The following is a 21,553-nucleotide window of genomic DNA, read 5'->3' on the forward strand; positions in this document are numbered from 1 at the left end:
CGCTTTTGAAGCAATATTGCTCCGAGCCAGGTGCAGGTTGGTTGGTGTGGAACACCCGCGCGTCATCATACGGGCGGGTTTACCAGTTAGTTCATTTTCGACGCTCGAGAAGAACCAGCACACACACACACACACACACACACACAAAACCCGTTCCATGATGTGTTGTTGTTGCCCGCGCATTGAAAGCGAAATTTGCATACCTAGCAGGCGCAACGGAACGAAAGAATAATGGGCAAATCGCCGGCCGATGACGGGTTTTTTGAAATTGAATTTAAAATCATATCACCCTCCCAAAACTACCAAACTGGAAATGCACACTGGGACCAAAATGGAGGCTCACACACACACACACTGTGCAAGACAGTGCCACTTAATCTGTGCCGCCAGGACAGGAAGACAGTGGTGGGGAGAAGAAGAAGGAAAAAAAAACAAATCCACTGCCGTTGCCAATTAGCAAAATCAAAATCAATTATCGCCCCAAGCACGCCTTCCCTCCCCCACCCTGCCAACTGCCGCCCACAGTCACAGCACAGTGGGGCACAGTGAGGGACAGGACCCAGCCACATGGCGGACGACGACAAGCTGTCTTTGCTGGAAGGTTGCTGGCAGCGGCTTAGTTTGGAGAGCTCGGCACAACTGCACTCCTCGCTCGCTCGGCCGGTGGAGCGGGGGTGGGAGGGGACGAAGTGACTTAATTAGGAAGAAAATGGTACAGTGTTAATTAAGGACACTACGCTGCTGCTGCTGCTGCTTCAAGCTTCAGGAAGGTCCAGCTGCCTTGGCTGGAAATACAGATTTTACTCTTTCCCTTGTGCGGTACAGCGCGGGAGCGCAAAGTCGGTTTTGCGGAAAGCCATCGAGCGATGTTTCCCATTGCGCAAACGGGGCTGCAATACTTTTTGCAAACGTCACCCTCCGCACCTCCCCCCCCCCCACAGTTACCTTCTAACGTTGGCGTGGTGTGCATAAATCAATATCGCTCGCCCCCTTTCTGTCGTCCGGGGAACCCGCTCTTTCGCTCCTGCTGGGTGGAATTCAAGAATTTACCTGCACACACCCACATATCCCATCGTCACTTGTGGTAGTTCTTTCACCTCCCATTCCCCCCTTCATTTCATCACCCCACCGTAACCCCGAGATAGAAATCGGAAGGGTTTTTTTTCTGTTGTTTGTTGGTGGCAAAATTCCGGGCACACATTCTCGGGCTCCGGGTTGGACATACCTGACGGAGTGCGGAATGTACTGGCTGCTACGGCATCGCCCGGTCCGGTACCGGCGGTGGCAGTGTTGCCTGCCGGATTGGTGCACAGCAGCGGTAGGTCGTGTTGCTGTTGCTGCTGATATGTTGCTAACTGTTGGGCAGCAGCCGTTGGAAGTTGATCGGTGCCGGCGAATGTCAGCTGTTGCTGTGGAAGGGTACCGTTCGGTGGTGCCGCGTGCTGCTGCTGCTGCTGGTGCTGTTGTACGTTTTTCAGATTTGCCTGTAGGAATTCTGTAAGTAGTGGGGAAGGGTCGAGAGAGGGTTACACGCGATATAGTCAACACGTTCTGTGGCTTTAATGGAATGGTGTTCAATAATTTGGAAGGTTCGGAATATGTAGAAACGCCTCTGAATGGTTGAGTCCACGACATTGCATTGTTTAAATATTGGAGCAATGGCAAGGATTAGGCGTTCTCATGTTACGAACAAACATTTTCCTCCAACTGGCTGTCAAGAGTCAAATGATAGTAATATTTATTTATTTATTTATTTATTTATATAATTCTTGTCCGCCGATGATGGCCCCACAAGATATTGTAAATTCTTACTTATTAATGTAGCGCAGACCTTCGCTAATACTTGAAATGGATGTATGGAAATCAACTCCTGCATAGAATAGATTGAAACTGCGTGTCAGTGCTGATATCGGTTCATTTGCCGCATATCTAGTGTTATGCCTATTCACGGTGCTTCTCTAACGATTCTTCACCAAACAATAAGCATCTTGTTCTATATGGTAGCGTGTCACCATTTGGCCATCTGAGCACTTTAATCGCGAAACGAGTCATTTTCCTTTGAACACTTTCAATGTGTTTGATCCAGCGGTCGGTATGTGGACACCACACAATTGATCCATATTCTAAAATAAATCTGACCAGACTGCTAAACATTGTTTTGATACCCAAAGGATCATTGAACTCTTTCGTCATTTTCCGTACTAAACCTAGGGTCCTATTGGCTCTGCTAACAATGTCGTCTATGTGTTTTGTAAAAGTTAATCTATGATCTAGTGAGATACCAAGATCGCGAATTGTATCTACAAGGTTAAAGATATCTGAAGTAGCTTTCCCAAACTGTACGTAGTAAGTCCTATTGATCAGATATGATCGAAGCCATGACAATAAGTGTGCTTGAAAGCCTAGCCTGTCGAGTTTTGCTATCAGTATATCAATGGATACACTGTCGAAGGCAGCTTTTAGATCAGTCTATTTGGATGCCTTTGCTAATATTACTCGTACATTCCGAGACAAATTCAGTTAGATTTGTGGATGTTGAGCGATTTGGCATAAAGCCATACAGCGCAATTGCTATACAGTTTTTTAAAGGTCCTATCAGTGCATTGTGTACAATTATTTCAATCAATTTCTTATCGAAAGCTTCAAGTCAATGATGCTCATGACATTAGGCATGCACCAATATCTGTTTAGGACTCTTATGTCAAAATCAATTCTGGATATTTGATCTGTCCTGAAGATCTGGTTAATTTATATGCGTGTAGACAACATCAGACCGTTCAGTTACTACACCGAAAGAGTAAATGGAACGAGAGATGCGACGTCATGTGTCCATGACATCATCTCAATAAATTCCAGAAGTCATTCCTACAGAGTTATAGATGGGCTTGCTTTCTACTCTGTGGATGCCATATTGTTGCAACATTTGTGTTAATCCCAAGAAATAAAACTATGGAGTACGTCATCAGGTTAAAGATATCTATATCTGGGGCCTGTTCCAATATCTGGCTTCAGATGTGGTTTAATTAAAACCTCGAACCCTTCACACATACTTGCAATCATTCTATTATCAATTATAAAGATCTATGTAAATGTCTGAAGTCACCAGTCGGCCTGTACCTGGTATCTGTACAATATATTGTATATTTTTTAAAGGATTATAATTGGCTCAAAGTAGCTCAATTGAATGATTTTTCAGAATCTAAGAAGTGAAACTAGACCTGAATGAACGATCTTTACGTCATCTAAATTGTTTTAGTAAGTATCCTTCTAGAATACATGTTATCTAGGATGTTGTGAAATATATTCACTAAAGTGCTGGATTGTGATATTAGCTTAGTATAAATTTGATCAGAAGAGTGCACCTTAATCGCCGGTCTGTTTGCAACAGTGTACTCGTTTTTTTCCATAGTTCATTACATAATACATTACAAAGTTCATTCGTGTACATCGAGCAGTTCATTTCATGCAGTCCAAACAGTCATCAGTAGGATGTTTTATTTAGTTAGAATTCAGAATTCACTGCTCCAGAAATGCTGGAGCTCACTTTTGCACAATTAAATGTCAATTCTGGAAATCTTATGAGTACATATATATTTCACAATGCCTTTCTCACAGCTTCTCATAAGCTTGTGGCAATCTGGAGGCTTTATAACATAATCTCTTTTTTATCGTCCATTAAACCTCGTGCAATGTATAAGAGATTCCGAGACCGATTCTAAAATTCTCTTCCCTAGCCCAATATTTGCGCAAGTGGTCATTGGCCCACTAGTGAATTAGCTCAGAACCAGCAAACAAGAGCATTGTACAAAATTAAAAAAAAAAATCGTTTTTAATAGCGCTTTTACGCAATGTTTAGCCAGACAGTAAGATGTTTAATGAGGCACACAAACCCGCCCCCCCTCCCTTTCACCCCTTCCCGACCAAAAACCAACTTTCTAGGAAAGCAAAACCACGAACAATTAACATCTCCACACGGCGGTTGGATATCAAACGGTGAAATCCCATCGCCCCAATTGAAAATTGCTAACAAACCACAGACCCATCATCAACGGTCAATAGAGATCAGATTCGGTATCTGTTGCCCTTCCTCGGATCAACGAGCGCATTCGGTTTAAGCTTTACGCGGCACACACCAAATGCCCAGAATAATCCAAGCGAACATAAAACAGATATTTCAGATGGGATTTCCCTCGTCACGGTTCTATATTGGGCAAACGGTAGCTTTTTTTTTTGCACCTGCCACCTCCGGATGGTGCCGCGTCCACTTCGACCCCAATTTCCTTTCCGGCGAGGCGCTCGGGCATCACCCCATAAAACCCAAAGTGAGCCGGTGCCGGTTTTGTGTAAACACAGGGTTTGCTTTCCTAAACAAACTAAAACTGATCCTTCTAATAAGATGGCGAAAGAGTCTTGGAGACGTAGCAGGAGCGAGCGAGCGATGCGTCCCTGAATTGTGGCGAAAGATTGCGTTTTTGCAAGCAAGGTACACACACACACACCGCCCGTCGTCTCGTGTTTGGGTAGCGGGGGTGGTGCTGTGCCCTCTTTGCTGAGATCGGTAAGAAGCAAAACCATAAAACAACACGTTTGATAACCTACTTCATAAGCGGCGAGCCTGGGCGGCGACGACATGGGCAAGACTAGGCGGGGTTTGCGTTTTGAGCACGGTCAGTCATGAGGTTTTGTGTGACTTGCTTTTGAGAAGGGATATTTGCCTTTTTTAAAACCCCTTTGAACCTTTGCACACACACAGACACACACGCACAACAAAAAAGGAAGACAAACCGATGTTGTGTCCGTGCAAATAAGAAACAATAATACACCCTCAACGGTCGGGGTTCGGTAAAAAAAACGAAGTGGGCTCGGCCAAATCGGGGTGCGCTTTTCCGTGAAAAGCAGTTGTTAACTGGTTAAATTGGCATCGAGAGTTCATATTTTAACCTTTTCGGATGTGTCTTACACCGCCTACAACACGAGGACGCCGTGCCGGGTGGATGAGGTGATAACGAACACCAACAGCAACAAAATAGGTCGGCAAGATTAGTCAGCAAGGGATGGGAAACAAAGCAAAAAAAGCCCTTCAAAGACCAAACACAAACCCTTATTTGGAGCGACAGATGGTTGCGCGGATGATATCGGAAGCATTTCAAACGGTTCTGGCCAAATCTTGACCGAAACGCACCGATGGCACGCGAAAAGGAATGGGAGCGCGACTACAGTACTACAGGATTACTGGTACAGTGAGGGACATTAATGTATGCGCACTTTTATTCTTTACAGTAGCGTTTGCTGTTCATGGCAACGGATGCACGAGGTTTAATGATCTTTATTTCATATAAGAAATCAATCAAAATATCCAAATATTGTACAAAAATATTTAAAAATATTTAAGTTTCAATGTGAAATAAAATCAACTTTCATCATAACATGAATTTCAAAAACACTGTTACTACACAGCAAATTTTCTCATCCCGCTTCAGTAAAGCTTTTTACTGAAACGGTTCAGTAATAGAATATTTTACTGATTTTCAGCATGAATGTCATGTTTTTACTGACTTACAGCAAAATAATTTACTGAATTCATTTCAGTAATACGCATTTTACTGCAAATCAGTAAAATAAGTGTCAAATTAGTCGTTTCACTGGATATCAGTAAAACAAATTACTGAAAATGCAGCAATTCATTCTGTCAAATCGACCTGTCAGTCAGAACATCAAAACAAAACAATGCGGTGCCTACTTGCTCGTGATGTGCAAAAAGTTGATTTTGTAGGCGCTTACAGGCACCCTGGTGAAATTTCAGGTGATATTTCGGCTTACGGGATTAATTTAAAACAATTGGCAGCCGTGTTGGTGTGTAAAATGTTTGCTACAATCCACTGTGCTTGCTGAAATTGCGTGGTGTCTGTGAGCGCCTACTGAACCATCTACACTTGCGGCGGCAAAATACAGTATAAAACAACACGAAACATGTATTAATATGAACTGAGCGACTGGCAATATCTGCGTTTCAATAAAAATTCAATTTAAAAGAAGTATTTCGTCATTTTTTAATCTCTACCAACTACTGAAAAATCAGTAATATGAGAATGGCTTTACTGGGATTTCAGTAAACGAGCTGTCATTTTGGTGAGCACCGGACATTACTGAATGATTCAGTAAACATTCTTTTTACTGAAAGGCTTACTGAAACTTCAGTTAAAAAAAATTCAGTAAAATATTACTGAAGTTCAGTAACAAAAAATTTCTGTGTACGATATCAACCTCGTGTAGATGATGCAGACTCGGGGCTCCAAACTATGGCCCGTGGGCCGCATGTAGCCCTCAATAGGCAACAATGGGGCCCGCGATGACTTTGTTTAATCAAAATGTCACTGTCAATGTCATGAAAAAATCTGACTGAAACAAAATGCATGTCAGCGTCACGTACTCAATTGTGATGATCAGAGGTGATACTCAAAACAATTGGAGTGATCAATGCATGCTTCATAACATTTTTGCGACCATCGCTTGGTCAGTCACTATGTCATGACATTTTTTACTGTGATCAGTTTTGCAAAATGTCACTGACATAGTCATGACAAATTTCAGCGGGAATAAAGTGTCAGCGTCACGAGCTCTACTGTGATAATTAGAGGCGAGTCTCAAATAGTTGGTGCGACCATCACATGCTTGGTAACATTGTGTGCAACCAACTCTTGGTCAGTCAGTTGTAGTATATGAGCCCACACGCCAAGTATATTCCAAGAATTTCGTGATTATCACCAACAAAAATGTTGGTGACCAAGTGATTGACCAATAATTGGGTGCTAATCAAAATGTACCCAAGCATGTGATTGATCCTACAACTGTTTGAGTTTCGTCACTTCATCATTTCAGTTGTGTACGTGATCTGATTTGAGCTTCGTTTCAGTCATGAGATTTGGTGACTGATACAGTGGCATTTGGCAGTACTGTTCACAGCCAGAAAAAATCATGAGCGCCGGCATTAAGCTAAGCTTGTCAGTCAGAGTATCGCGATGGGCTCAAGAATTCGCATGTCACGTTCGGCGTGTCATGACGCACTTTTATTGAGTATCAGCAATGAGCGTTGTTTTCGTTGGTGAAAATCTCGTGATGCACAAGACATTTTGCAGCACTGATTGCAAAAATCTTGTAACCAAAATTCAACTGATTGAATTGGAAATTGACATTGTTGTTTAAACAATTACTAGCAATTTTGTCATCAACGCTTCTTAACTTATACTACGCGAGCGTCTGTTGTGACCAGGTCTAGTAATTGCTACCTAAATGAATAGCGTGGTACCAAGCGTTACAGCTAACACAATATTGTTTATATTATTTATTACCAACAAACAACAAAATTAAAATATTTTCTAAATTTCTGTCAAGATTTTATGGTAGGGAACTCCAACACCTTCAGTTAGCAGTTCGAAATTGTGTATAGATAGTTCTATACTGACAGCAATGACTAAACAAGGCTTGAAAAATCTCTGTCATTTCTCTTCAATGGAAATTTTCAAATGATTGTGAATATGATTTGTTGTTTTTGTCTTCATCAGAGGTCAAGATGGTAAGCTCGCGTTAGCCAAGCTTATTAGTAGCTTAGGCTAGTTGCCTAGAACCGACTCAGGTTGTTGCACCAAACAGGAAGAAGAAGAACTTATGAACTTTAGGTTGGAAATTGAATCACCCCTTCATAATCCGATATGAAAAGATTAAATTTAAGACGCACTTAAACTAATATCCCTCACTGTCACGGAAGTTCACTACCAAATCTATAGCCCGGATCTCGATGGCCAATACTCTCTGTCTCTGTCTCTCTCTATCGCTTGGGAATCGCTTTAGAATAGCAAATACTAGGGCAAGGAATTGAACGAACGGCTAAGCGTTCCTGGTCGCTCGTTTTCTAACCTTTTTCCCCCCGGGTACGGACCGGGAGCGGGCAGAGCACGGGGTGGCGTGATTATGTCAATGGGGCATTATAATTAGACAACCCCTATAATTATAATTACCATTCCGGTCGTTTAACCAATACTTTGCGCGATGCTGCTTCTGCTCGTAGCGCTTCCGGTTCGATGTCCGGTACCCACATTACAAGAGAAGGAATAACAAAAAAAAAAAATAAAACAACAAAAAACCCTGGACAGATGTCTGCTGGTAATGGGGGCAGGCAAGCTATCGATTTCTGGTGGTGTTGTGTGCATCGTTGTGCGATCAATTACCCGGATCAGCTGGGCGTGCCTGACAAATCCATTTTTTTGTTGTTTGCCACAAAATGTCACGACCACTGTCTGCTGCTTGGGAGCCGTGATCCCAGCTTGCTGCTGCTGCTGCTGCTCCCGTGCGACCAAAACCAAACGTCGTCTCGGCCCGCAAATGAAGCGTGTAATAAATTTGTTTTAGCTGGCAGGCTGGCAAGGGTGGAAGACGACTGCGGCCAGTAATTGGAATTCCGACACCGTGTGCACACATCTAGGGCCGGTTTGTTCCGTTCTTATATTTTGAAATTAATAAGTTTACATGCAGGTTAGCAGTGGGAAGCCATTCACTGTTCAGTGAAGGAGAGAGAGAGAAAGCTGTCGGTGGCTTAGCGAGCTGGAATCCGCCTTAAAGCCACCGCCGACCGAGTCCGACCGGGACACCCAAAGCGAACGATAAATATTTGCACACGCCGACACGGCCCCCAAAGCAACGTACAGCGCGCGCGTCCGAAAATGCAAAACGCTCCCGGAAAGATGGATCTGGACGCAAGACCCCGGGACGCCCGCAGCCGTAATTGGAAGCGGAAACCACCCATCCTTCCAGCTTCCTTCCTCCCCATGTCGCCCGAAACCGGAACCGAAAAGTCAAGCAAAGCGACACACACACACACTCAGCAACGATTGTTTAACGAGACGAGACTTTGTTGTCTCAGCCAGCTGCCGAGCTCGGGACGGGACGCTCTCGATTAGGGGAGCGCGCCACAGCGAGGTTGCGGTTAGAGGCCGCGCTGGGTGCGGGTATGTACCGGGGGCCGTAGTTTGCGACGACTTTCGGGTGTAGCGCGTCTACGTCTACGCGCGGAATCGCCTACAACATCTTCATTGTGTGCCGGTGCGCGAAGCTTGTGCACGGAGGGACGTTACAGAAAGAGAGGGGGAGGCGCAACACTCGAAGAGTCAAACAAAAACTGTCTCACCGAAAGATAGCTGTTTTGCAGCACAAAAAAGCACCTCCGAAACGAGAAGAGAGAGAGAGAAATACAGTGAAGGAGACATTAAAAAAGTGATCCGAACGAAAGGACCGCGCCTCAACAAAAGATGCCTTGCTGTGGGGTGTTGTCTCCTCTAGTGGTGGGAGCTCGGAATCAATTCCGGAGCCAATTCCGATTCCGGAGCCAATTCTGAAGTTAACTCCAGAGCCGATTTCTTAGTCGACTCCTGGGAATTGATCTGGGAATCGCAATTTCATCCGGTAACGGAATCAGAATTTACTTCAGAAATGGAATTAGCTCCGGAACGAGAATCAGTTCTTGAATTGAAATAAGAACTTTCACTAGCGAAATCATTCCTGGAATCTCCATGAGAATGGATCGTTAACAAATTAATTTGGATTTATTGCGGATATCAATACCTAGCATCGTTGAACCCAAACGCCCATTTTTTTGGAAATGTCAAAACCGACTCCAATTTCGAAGCCGATTCTGATTTTGGAACCAATTCTGGAACCAATTCTGGAACCGAATCCAATTTCGGAGCCGATTCCAATTCCAGAGCCGATTCCAATTCCAGAGCCGATTCCAATTCCAGGACCGATTCCGATTCCAGAGTTGATTCCGATGCTGGAATCGTTTCCGATTCCGGAGTCGCTTCCAGAGCCGATTCCGGAACCAATTCTGGAACCAATTCCAATTCCAGATCCGATTCTGATTCCGGAGCCGATTTCAATTCCGGAACCGATTCCAGAACCTATGCCGGAACCGATTCCAGAACCGATTCCAATTCCAGAGCCGATTCCGATTACAGAGTTGATTCCGATTCCGATTCCGAGCTGGAATCGATTCCGATTCCGGAATCAATTCCGGAGCCGATTCCGGAACCAATTCCGGAACCAATTCTGGAACCAATTCTGGAACCAATTCATATTCCTGATCCGATTCCGATTCCGGAGCCGATTTCGATTCCAGCGCCGATTTCAATTCCGGAACCGATTCCAGAATCAATGCCGGAACCGATTAAAGAACCAATGCCGGAACCGATTCCAGAACCGATTCTGATTCCAGAACCAATGCCGGAACCGATTCCAGAACCGATTCTGATTCCAGAACCAATTCCGGAACGAATTCCGGAATCGATCCAGAAACTGATTCCGGACCTACTATCTGGAATCGATTCCAGAAAACTTCAGAGCTAGCTGGAATCGATTCCGACGAAATCTTCATTTTTCCCATCACCAGTCCCTTCTCACCTCTCACTCACTCTCTCTCTCTCTACTTCTCTATCGCAAAACCCTGCACTGATCTGAATCCCCTTTCCCACTGGTGGCCTAGATTGCGTTTGACGTTATTATTGCAGTGATTATTTCTAGCAGTTTATTAAATTAAGAACACATGAAATGGAGGTTATCCTCACCCAACGAGCAAGTAGGGGCGGGGTTGGGGGGATGCCTTGGTCGGGGTCAAACGAGAAGAACTCTACAGAAAGCGACAGGAGAGGAGTGTTCTTTTTTTTCTGTACACGAGACAAGAGGCACTGCAAAAGGTTGTGGAGGCGTTGCGCATCATATTTTGTACATAAATTAAGAGTCGTGCACACCAACCCACAACTTGGGAGTGGGTGTAGTCAGTGTTTGGCTCCACAAAAGCCTTCAGCAAAGTGGTGGAGGAGTTTGTTTGTGTGTGTGTGTGTTGTTGTGTGCCGTACGACTTTAGGGCCGTCTCATCCCGATCCCTAACAGCACCGACACCGACAGACCCTTCTTCCGGTGCCATCTACATGACTGTGGGGGCGGCGTAGTAGAGGGGATAAAAACCCCCCAAAGCGAAACATAAACTACATCCACACTCTTGTTGGCGGAGGAGAGGGGAGTGCACAGTTCCTACGGGAAACGATTTGAAGAGGACAGCCTCCGCCGCCGTCCCTTACGGCAGGGCGAGATGCTAACGGGGTGGTTAAGTGGGCGCGAGCGGAGTTTTCGGCTGTCAAACCAGGCAGTGTAGCATGCAGTGCGTGTTTGCCTATCTTGCAGGCGCAACCTGAACGCCGCACAACGAGCCGCCGGAGCGGCAGCAGCAGCAGCAGCAAACAGCAAAATGAACAGCTTAACGAGTCGGTAAAACTTTCTCCCAAACAAACACACACACACACACACACACACATACATAAACGCATGAACAACCAAACAAAAAAGTTAACACATCCATTCAAGTGATGAGAGGTTCTATGAGACCGAGCAATTACAGAGTGTTTGTCGCCTTTTTTTGTTGGGAGGCTCAGCACGACAAACAAACAAAAAAAGAAGAAGAAGAAGAGGGAGAGCAAAAATAAAGTTCAAAATTCCAGACCTATATCTCGCTCGGTGGTGGGGAGGGGTGGATTGGGACGAGAGCAAGAGAACAAAAAAAAAAAGGACACCCCCTCGAATGAACTCGGAGCGCTCAGCACTATCTGTGCTGATAAAGAGGACTTTTCTGATGTGGATGGGCTGCAGCAATGGCGCTACCGCAAGATGGCGGTAACGAGAGAGCGGAGAGGGGAGACACACACACACACACACACACACACACTCACACACAAACGGTATGATAAAATTTAATTATAATGTGAAAATGTTTGTCGACATGTTTCGACGGTTTTCTGAAGCGTGCTCACAGTGTGTTTTTCTGCCTCTTGCTGCTGCTACTGCTGCAGCCGTCGTTGTTGTTGTTGTTGTTGTTGCGGCGTTGGCCAGTGCGGTTCGTTTGCCACATGCGGTGGCGTTAGCGGCGGCCTGGCTGACCTGTGGGCGGTGGGTTGAGTGGGTGCGAAAAATTAACATACACCCGGGGTGTTTGTCACGCTGTCTCAGTGTTGTCCTGCGTCCTCCGTTCCCTTTCCCGCCCTTGCTCGAAAAGAACAACCATCAACCGGGGTGGAAAATGATTTTGGGGAGGGGGAGGCGAGTGGATGGATGAAAACAAAAAAACTCCGCCTCTCCCACTGGGACGTAGCAAATTCAATTTGACGATAAATAATTTGCTTTTAAAGTGATCGATACAGAACAGGGATCGCTCCCAAAATTATGAGCGAAGAAAATAATAGTAATAATAATAATAATAAAAATAATAATAATAATAATAATAATAATAATAATAATAATGAGGCTTACCGTTCTGCTTGACGATGGCCTCACAGTCCCGGTCGATTGTGGCCGCATCGAAGTCGAGATGGTTCGGCAGGCTGCCGCAGAACTTGTTCCGATCCTTGCGGCTGACGTAGATGACGTGATCCGGGTGCTGCTGCTGCTGCTGGAGCTGATGTTCGGGCGATACCACCTGCCCCGTACCGGGCAGGCAGGCCAGATCCGGTGGAGGCGGCTGCTTCTCGAGCCCGTCGCCATCGGCAGCGACGCCGGACCCGTCCGCCAGGAAGGTTTGCTGATGGAACGTGTCGCCGTTGTTGTTGTTGTGGTACTGGTGGAAGTACTGCGTGGTGTCGGACTTGAGATTATCTGCGCGAAGGGGGACGAAGCGAGTTGACATTTTGATGAGCAACATATTTTTTGATTGAATAATAAAAAAATGACACAAATAGCAAAATGTTGCATAAAAAACGAATGAAAGTAGACCGTTACTATTACGGGGCAAGTGTTTTTTCCTTGGAGGAGGGAATCAACACTAATTGAAATATAGTATAAATGTTACAGCAACAAACAACACAAACCGCCTGAACGTATGCAACAAACCTTTCATAGTTAGCTTCGCCTTTAAAAACGCCTAAAAGTATGCAATTGGAAAAACTGAATAAATATTGGCAAGATATTTTCAAAAGCGCCTTAAAGTAGGCAATTAATATTAAACCGAGTTTATATCCTTGATAGAAGGAATAATGTTTATTATTTATTCAATAAACACTAATTGAAAAAATAATATAAATGTTACAGCAAAAAAACCCAAAAACCGCCTGAAAGTATGCAATCAACCTTTCATAGTTTGCTTAGTTCATTCAAAGAGGTGATCAGTCCCATTTAAAAAAATAAAATAAATAATTTAGTAATAAATAACTAGAAACCGCCCAAAAGTATGCAATTGGAAAAAGTTAACAAATATTGGCAAGATATTACAAAAAGCGCCTAAAAGTAGGCAATTAATATAACATAGCGAGTTTATATCTTTGAAAGAGGGAATAAACACTAATTGAAAAAATAATATAAATGTTACAGCAAAAAATTACCAAAACCGCCTAAATGTATACGCTTGGCATTACATAGTTTGCTTGTTTGCGTTCGAAATGGTAGAAAACAATATTTTCCCCTCTCCAAATAAACATCCCTTGGGGCAATCATTACCAACGCATCCCGTCGAAGGCAAGGGCAGAACTGTTGATTGCCGAACCGTTGCCCATCATTTCCCATTTTCATTCCCTTTAAAATAATCATTTCCAGCGTGTGTGCGTGGGCGCAAAATATTGAACGGCCGGATGTTGAAATTGTTTTTTTTTCTTCTTCTTCTCTTCTCTTCACTCATGTCCAGCGCACACCATTGGGCGCGCAAACCATCGCTTGGGAAATTGGCCTCCAAGCCCCTCCCCCCCCCCCTTCCTACTTCGCCTTCGAGGCGTAATTCCAGTTAATATTCATAGCAGTATCAGTAGCCAGCTTATTTCCCCTGTGCTGTGCATAAAATTTTATTAGCCTTTCGGCAGGCCTGGATTCTCCTGCTGGCAGGTTGAAACAGATTTACCGAAACGCGCGTTCGCGCAGCCCATTTTCCACTGGGCTGTAGGCGTCCTTGAGGAGGGGCGGCGGAGGGGAAGGGAGGAAGAGGGGACATGGGATATGAATGCACAATCTCGATTGGAAGATTAATGCCACTGGTGAGGACGTTCCGGTTTGCCATTCGGTAAGCAGCATCAGTTAACCCTCATTTGGAATCTTCAGCAAGACCTTCACAGCCTCGCTCTCCCTCTCTCTCTCACTCTCTGTCTTCACCAGGAGTTGAGCGAGGCAGCCCGGGGAAATTCTGGCCGGGCAAATTCTCCAGTACGAGCGAAACACCTGGCACCCCTCGAGCGTCGAGCGCACGGGAACAGCCAGCGCACCATTGATTTCGCTTCAATCGCAGGGAGCACCAGTAATTGGGTAGGTGTGCTTTTAAATTATTCATCCGGCGAAGTAGTCCGACGCCGGGGCCGCCTCCGGTTGCCCGGCAAGGGTCGGGATTTGCCGTGGCATTAGGCGTCTTGGGCAACCAGTGTCCGAGTTCGTGCGAAGGGCGAGGCGTGGCGAGCTGATCTCTGCCTCCGAAGGGTACTGCGGTTCAATGTGGCTGCCTCCGGCATTTGCAGTGGCTACACGTTGGAACACGGCGCAGTAGGAGTCCGGGGCTATGTTTCAAAATTCCATTTCGTACAGTGAAGTATTTGTACATGGTTTGAGAAATAAAGATAAAATGTCGTTGGGATCTTTCACATTATCTAGCACGTTTGGCACGCTTTCTCGAGTGATTGTATTCCTGACTTAATGTAATGAAGACTCGAGAAAGTGTGGTAAGCCTTTCAGTTAGCCTGAAAAGCTCTCTTTGGAATACTATTTCTTGTGGCGTTCATTGCAGCCTTCGCAATGCATGCTAGACTTATGTCATGACATAATGCCATTACAACTCATTCCCTTTATCTAAATACTCGAGAAAGTGTTGTACATTGAAGAGTGATAAAAACCTTCATGTCTCACTTTTACTCGTTATCACTCAAGACTCAATGCTGTATAATATCGCAAAGATTCGAGAAACTATGGCAAATTTTAAGATTGGCTGACAATCTCGAGAAAAAGACAAAATTATACACGATTATTTTGCATATTAGCAGTTACTTCAACTGATGTCCAAGGGTAATGCCACGAAGAATCGAGAAAGTGTGATATCCTTTTGAGATAAAATGAAACGTCATGTTTTTCGTCAAGAATGACAACGTAATTTGATGCCATTTTGGGAATTCGCAAATCATATCGAAGAACGCAGAAGTTCTCAAAAGTTGTACGAATTGAGCATCCCGTAAGCTCAGATCAGACTAATCCTGCTTCACCATTAGGCAAACAAATCTTAGCTTCCCCTTAAACACATCATGTATAGCCAAACCGATTAGGAGCTTATCCTAGTGGTTTGAGATGCTCAGTAACGCCGGCACAAACTGTGGCCACATTGCTCCTGATCCCCGTGCATGTTTACCAATGAAGGTAGGCACGATGTAGGAGCGTTACGTATGGACTGGTTATCGGGGCTGTGCAATAAGCAACTGAAACCGTTCACGATTCATACGCACCACCAACGGACGCGTATCCGGGATTTTTGTGTGACTGTGTGAAAGTCTAATGATCCCCCTTTCACGGTGGAGGTATTAATAAACGCCACTAGCAAACAGAGCTAGACTGAGACAGTGCGGATGAAAAAGCAAGAAAGGTCAGCTTTACAACGGGAGCTTCTATCCCGCAAACTTTTAGCCTCCGGCTGTCCGTCAACGCGCCAGGACCGTTCGGACTCTCAAAACCCCCGATGCGGGATGTTATAACATTCGTTTAGCAGGTTTGTTTTCCACCGCCACCATATCCGGTGCCGACCATCTGAGCCGTGGATGGATGACAGCAAAAATAACAACCGAAAGAGCGGGAAGCAGCAACAACACCAAAAAAATCCACCCACGAATTAAAATATTCAAGACACTTCCCGGCCCCTCAGCAGTGCAGGGAAGCGCTGGGTCGCGGGGCGGAGGGTTGCACAGGCTTTTACATGGATGATTTGCTATTGAAATTTATCTTCCGGCTGGCTCGCCCAGCCCCGGCCAGCAAAAGCCAGCAACACTGGACGCTGGTCAGGGATATTTTATTTATGAGCGGGCCAAAACTTTGGCCCGACACAGTTTACATAATCGATCTGCTGAAAACCGGGACCTCCCTCAGCCGTGGGAGTGTCCCGCTCCCGACGGACCGGGCGGGAGGGTTTTTTTTTTCGGCATTATGATTTCTTTCGACCCTTGCTGCCCGGTCGACCGGTCGGTTTCGTGAAGCAGCACTGCGCAAAGGGATTCCTCTTATTCTCGACCGATGGACGCGACCAAAGGGGGTGGAATAGTTTTCTGAGGGCCGGGTGGTCGGCCGGCGAGCGGGTAAAATATATTGGGAATTTTTCTCTCTTCATGCCATGAAACTTTTCCCGCCTCACCCACCACGCAGGAAGTTGCTCGAACGGAGACTATCAATCCTCCGAGGAAGGTCGCTCTGGTGGGAGAATTGACTCCCGAGGCACACACACACACACACACACACATCTATAGTATTGACTGTTCAGCGATGAACTTTTCTCCTAGGTAGCCGCACAGTGACATAATCTTTTACTGGAATTCAATATGGAGTGAAGTGCGCATAAGAGCAAGGTACGCGTAACAAACAAAGGAAAACAAAAAAAGAGACATTTCCAGGGGTTTTCTGCTCACTACCGAGAGCTATCGGAAAAAAGTGTCCTAATTACATGGTTTTGTGCTGCAGTTTGCATACATTTAGGCTTGCAAATTATTACAATGTCACATTAGAAAAACTTGTGACGTTTTATATACATCCCTAAAAGTATGCAGCACACATTACAACACATTCTTATTTGCTGATACAAGATTGGGATTTGATCCGATGCTCGCAAGTGCGGGTTTACATTAATCCGTGCGTTACCGATTGCACCACGAAGGTGCACGACGCTTCGGGCGCTTGTTTCGGTACAGTATCCACCGTGCGCACTCTTCCACGAATGACTGTTGCACGCGGATGTGGTGGATCCGCGGCCAATTAACCCAAATCGTTTAGGGGTTCAAAGCTTCCCTAGAAAACAAGGGCAATTCAAACTTCCCAGCTTGCGTACCCTCGGTCGGCGGATTGCACGATGCACTCTTAACTGCGTCCGGTCCGGTTGTGGCGTTTACTAAGCATTAAAAGCGAAGCAAACAACAACAAAAAGTAGCAGAAAAAGGTACACTCACACAGGATGTGAGCTGGGCTTCATTTTACAACAGCCCTCTTCCCCCCCCCCCCCTTGTTAGCTGGCCGGAAATTGAACAACCCTGCATTCCACGCTGTTCCGATCTTGTTTTATTGCTTTTAACCTCTCTCTCTCTCTCTCTCTCTCTGTTTCCCACACAATTCCATCATCCTTTAATCGGCTCGGAACAATTTCCATGGTTTTTTCCTTCTTCTTCTTCTTTTTATCTATTGTGCCCGCACCCTGTTGCCCTGTTCGGTTCCGGTTTTCATTCGCGCTGGCTCACTTTCCCACGGGTGGCAAGCGAAGCGGGGCGGGGTGAACCGTCCAGCCCACGTCGGGATGCGATGTGGCTCCGTCGGGAAGGATTAGCATGTGCTTTACTGTGTCCGGCGCCGTCGCTTCTTCCGCACACTTTTACTCAACTTCCTCCCTGGAAGCGGTTGAGAGGTTGGGAAAACCACCTTCGAGAGAACGAGAAAGCGAGAAAAAAAACTCCCCGAACGCGATGGGAGCCCACACCCGCGTAAAGTTTGCTGTAAATATGGCAACATCGGATTAAACGGAGGTAACTTAGGGACGACCGGTTCAGATGGGGCGAGGGTCTAGAGAGCGGACGGTAAAACATTGGAAACGGAAACACGCGTCCAAACCCGGTGTAATCCGCTTTTTTCCATTGTCACAGCTCTTTACCGGCTTGCGTGAAGCGTTCTGGTTTGTTTCGCCCTTTCTTTTGCTGCTCCCGCTGCTGCTTGTTGCTAGTTTTTGCACCACATCCCGTCACCAAAGACATTAGGAGTCTTCCGACAAGCGCGCACCAAGAAGGGCCATTTCGAAGCAATTTTTTTTCTGCTTGCTTGCTTGGTATTGTGCTGCACTCTCAGCCATTAGTTTGTTCGTTAATTTTTCATTGGCTCATTTACATCAATAGGATTTCCGGGTCCGGCGCGTTTGACCTTCGTTTCGTGCCATTCTGTCCTTTTTGTTATGCTGGTGCTAGCCAAAACAGACCAAAAAGGAAAACAAAGTCAAAGTGCTTAACATTTAATCCATTCACAATACGCTTACGGTGGGGGGGGGGGGGGGATGTGTTTTCCTTGGATGTTTTTTTTTTGTTTAGACACACCCCACTTTGCGTGTGTCCTTGAATGTGTGAGGGCAGGGAGAAACCAGAGCATTATTTACACAGGCTCCAGCGCGTATGGTTCTTGGAGTGTAACTTTCCACGAAACACTTAGCTGCTGCTGCTGCTGCTGTTTTCCCCTTTTCTTTCTCCGATCGATCCTGTCCGAGAGAGATTGGGAGAGGGAAAGGCCGGCAGGCGTAAGCAGCATTTTAGAACGCTCCGTGTTCCGCGAAACAATCCGACAGGTAGCATATTTTGATGAGTCTGTGAAGCTGTGAGGGATTTTCCAGGGATTTTAACCCCTCAAGATTCCGCCGCGAACAGTCGGATGGTACGTTTTGCGTTTGGAAGTTTTCCACCGACCGTGCACTTTTTACTGTAACCGTTTGATTGCTTTGCGTATAAGCGCGATCAATAGTGTTTGCCTAACACAGTCACCTATCGCCAACGATGTTAACCACCAGTCGATAAATATATCGACCAATATAATAACAAACAAGGCGGATTGGTATAGCGAAGCGGCAAATTTGTCGACCGATAAAACGGTGGAAGCAACTGTCATGGCTGCACATAGCAATAGTGGGTAAAAAGTCAAGCAGCCGTTAAAAAAGTAATAATTTAATTTGTATCGCGAAACGGCAAAAATTTATCAAATGATCAACTGCTTCGAAGCATTTGATAAACAGTGCAGAGTGCGCATTCTACGTGAGTCAAACCGTGATTTGGAGTAATAATCATGATTTGGAATATTTAATGTATACAAAACAAAGCATTAAGATATTTCGTATGAGTTTCTTATAAATGGGGTCCTTTCCGTTTTAAGTTCGTAGGCTGAAATTTCAGCCTGTCAGCTGTTTGGATTGGATAGCAGTTTTCGAGCAGCTATCTAAGTGGGTATAATATACAGGTGAGCTTATCCCAAGGTGTATGGATTTAGAAGACTGATTTTTATCGCTTCTGCTTCTTAATGAAGATTTTAAGAGTGTTTTGAGTACTCGTCAAGCCTCCAGAAAGCTCGTTTGAGCAAAAGTTTTCACCCGTGCTGTTAAAAAGTGATGCTCAAAATTCGTTATAAAAAAATGCTATGAGACCACCTCGACTACATACACTTTGATTCTAAATTCCTTTACCTGATCTCTTTAATGCACCTTGGGATAAGTGTAAACACCACCGATAAATATTTTGCCATTTTTCGAGCAGGTACTCGAATCTAATTCCAGCTTTGAGGCTAGAATAATCTAGACTGAACATTGCAGGCTAGTTTTATGTGTGGTTTTGTATGGAGTGTTGACATGATTTCAGCCTCCAACTGTCAAACTCCATACAAAAAACTGACTATAATCGTGAAGGGCCCCAATATTATTAAAAATCGTCCCTAATACACAAAAATTCAGTAAAAATAAAATTTAACTGGATAATTAATTTAATTAAATGAAAACAATTTATTACGAAAATGCGTTAAGATGATAATTGATTACTTCTACTTGGTGTAACGTCCTAGGTGGACATGTTGGCCAATACAGGCTTTCGAGACTTATTGAATACCACGCAGCCGGAAAGTCAGTCCTTGCTACGCAGGACGGTCCATTTTAGATTTGAACCCACGACGGGTTTGTTGTTATGTCATGCGTGTTCCACGGAACTGCGGAGTTCCACGGAGTAAACTTAAAAGGTTAATAATTTAATAATAGATGACATTTTTTTTGGTTAACTTCATCGTTAATTAAATAAATTCTGGCCTTGAAATATAGACGAAGCGGGGCCGTGGTTCAGCCGTTAACTTACACGACTTAACAACATGCCCGTCGTGGAATGAAGCTTAGTGCAGCATTCCCCCGTAGTAGCGATTGAATATCCGGCTGCGTGGCACTGAATAAGTCTAGAAATCCTGTACAGGCAGTCATGCTCACACAGGATGTTATGGCAAGTAAAAGAGGAGGTACATATTCTTCTTCTTCTTCTTATACGGCATAAAAACCGTTGTCGGTCAAGACCTGTATGTACCACTAGTGGGCTTGGTGTTCAGTTACTTATTTATTCTCAACACAGGATAGTCAATCCTAAGTATGGGGGCATGGTCCATGCGGGACTTGATCCCATGGCGTACATGTTCTTAAGTCGTACGAGTTGACGATAGCGCCACGAGACAGGCCCTGTTTTTTGTATCGTAATCATTTCTGGAGCCATCTGGAGCCGTCCGTAACCACCTAGAACCATCCGGAGCTATCCGGAACCATCCGCAGGCGTCCTGAAGCTACCGGAGCCGTCCGACGCCAGCGCCGGCAGCAGACTATTGGTTCAGGACGGTTCAAAACGGCTCAGAACGGCCGCATACGCCTCTGACTGTTCAAACAAATCGGCTTCCACGGCACCTCCTGTTGACTAGCGACTCCGGGTGGCTCCAGTTGGCTTCGTACGAAAACATGGGTTTGATGAATCTGGATTGAAACACGCAAATTTCAAACTGTGAATGTACGCCTGTCACTGCGATATAGAACAATAGAGAACGCCCACGAAAGTTGTAACATTTAACATTTAGGAACACAATATAAACGTAAAACACATTTTCGAGTTGCTTTAGGGCGCAAGTGGTGTGCTCATTCTTAAACAAATCCAAGTAAAGAAAGCCAATTGGACAGGTGGTGAAACTACTCGATCGGTTTTCATATTAGTCGATACAATTTTATCGACCGGTAAGTGAAATGCGTACGCGATACCAATTCGAGTAGATAGATTTGTTGGTCGATATAGCCAAACCGGTGGTTAATTTTTATCGACTGGTTGGCGATAGGTGTCACAGTTGGTAAGCGTTAAACTAGTTAAATTTCTTGGTTGCAAAAAAAGAAGCAATAACGATAATCGGGCATTGCCTTCCATCGCTCTGAACTGGTTTGACACTCCTGGTAAGCCGGTCAACGCCATTGTACAGCTGTCTGTTGCGCAAAGCTCTGCTCTGCTGGCAAGTGGCTCGTCAGGACCCAAACAAAAAAAGTATTATAGGTCGATACGAAAAGAAAAGAAAAGAAAGAGGATCCATTCATTGCATTAAGCCTCAACCGGCAAGCGTTCAATCTTGCAAACAGAAATGAAATCAAATCGTGGAATCGAGCGCCGCCTAACACAATCAAACCCGCGCGTCCCGTCGTGGAGTACCCGGGCAGCAATCGCGCGGAGGGATAGTACAAGTGCTTCACCGTTGCTCGCAGGCAAGGGAGAAAATGTCAGCATGA

General features: G+C 45.1%; 1 protein-coding gene across 12 annotated transcripts in view; it reads right to left on the reverse strand.

The window, feature by feature from the left end:
* Positions 1–21,553, reverse strand: part of LOC120905558 — a 143,554-nt gene that overhangs the window by 16,721 nt on the left and 105,280 nt on the right. For all 12 annotated transcript variants that reach the window (XM_040316460.1, XM_040316458.1, XM_040316457.1 and 9 more), the window contains 2 exons: positions 12,349–12,690; positions 1,226–1,495 (listed from right to left, as the gene is read on the reverse strand). In XM_040316460.1, the coding sequence (XP_040172394.1) occupies positions 1,226–1,495; positions 12,349–12,690 (612 nt within the window). The remainder of the gene's footprint in view (positions 1–1,225; positions 1,496–12,348; positions 12,691–21,553) is intronic.

The sequence above is a fragment of the Anopheles arabiensis genome, chromosome X (assembly GCF_016920715.1).
Source record: "Anopheles arabiensis isolate DONGOLA chromosome X, AaraD3, whole genome shotgun sequence".
Lineage (NCBI taxonomy): Eukaryota > Metazoa > Arthropoda > Insecta > Diptera > Culicidae > Anopheles > Anopheles arabiensis.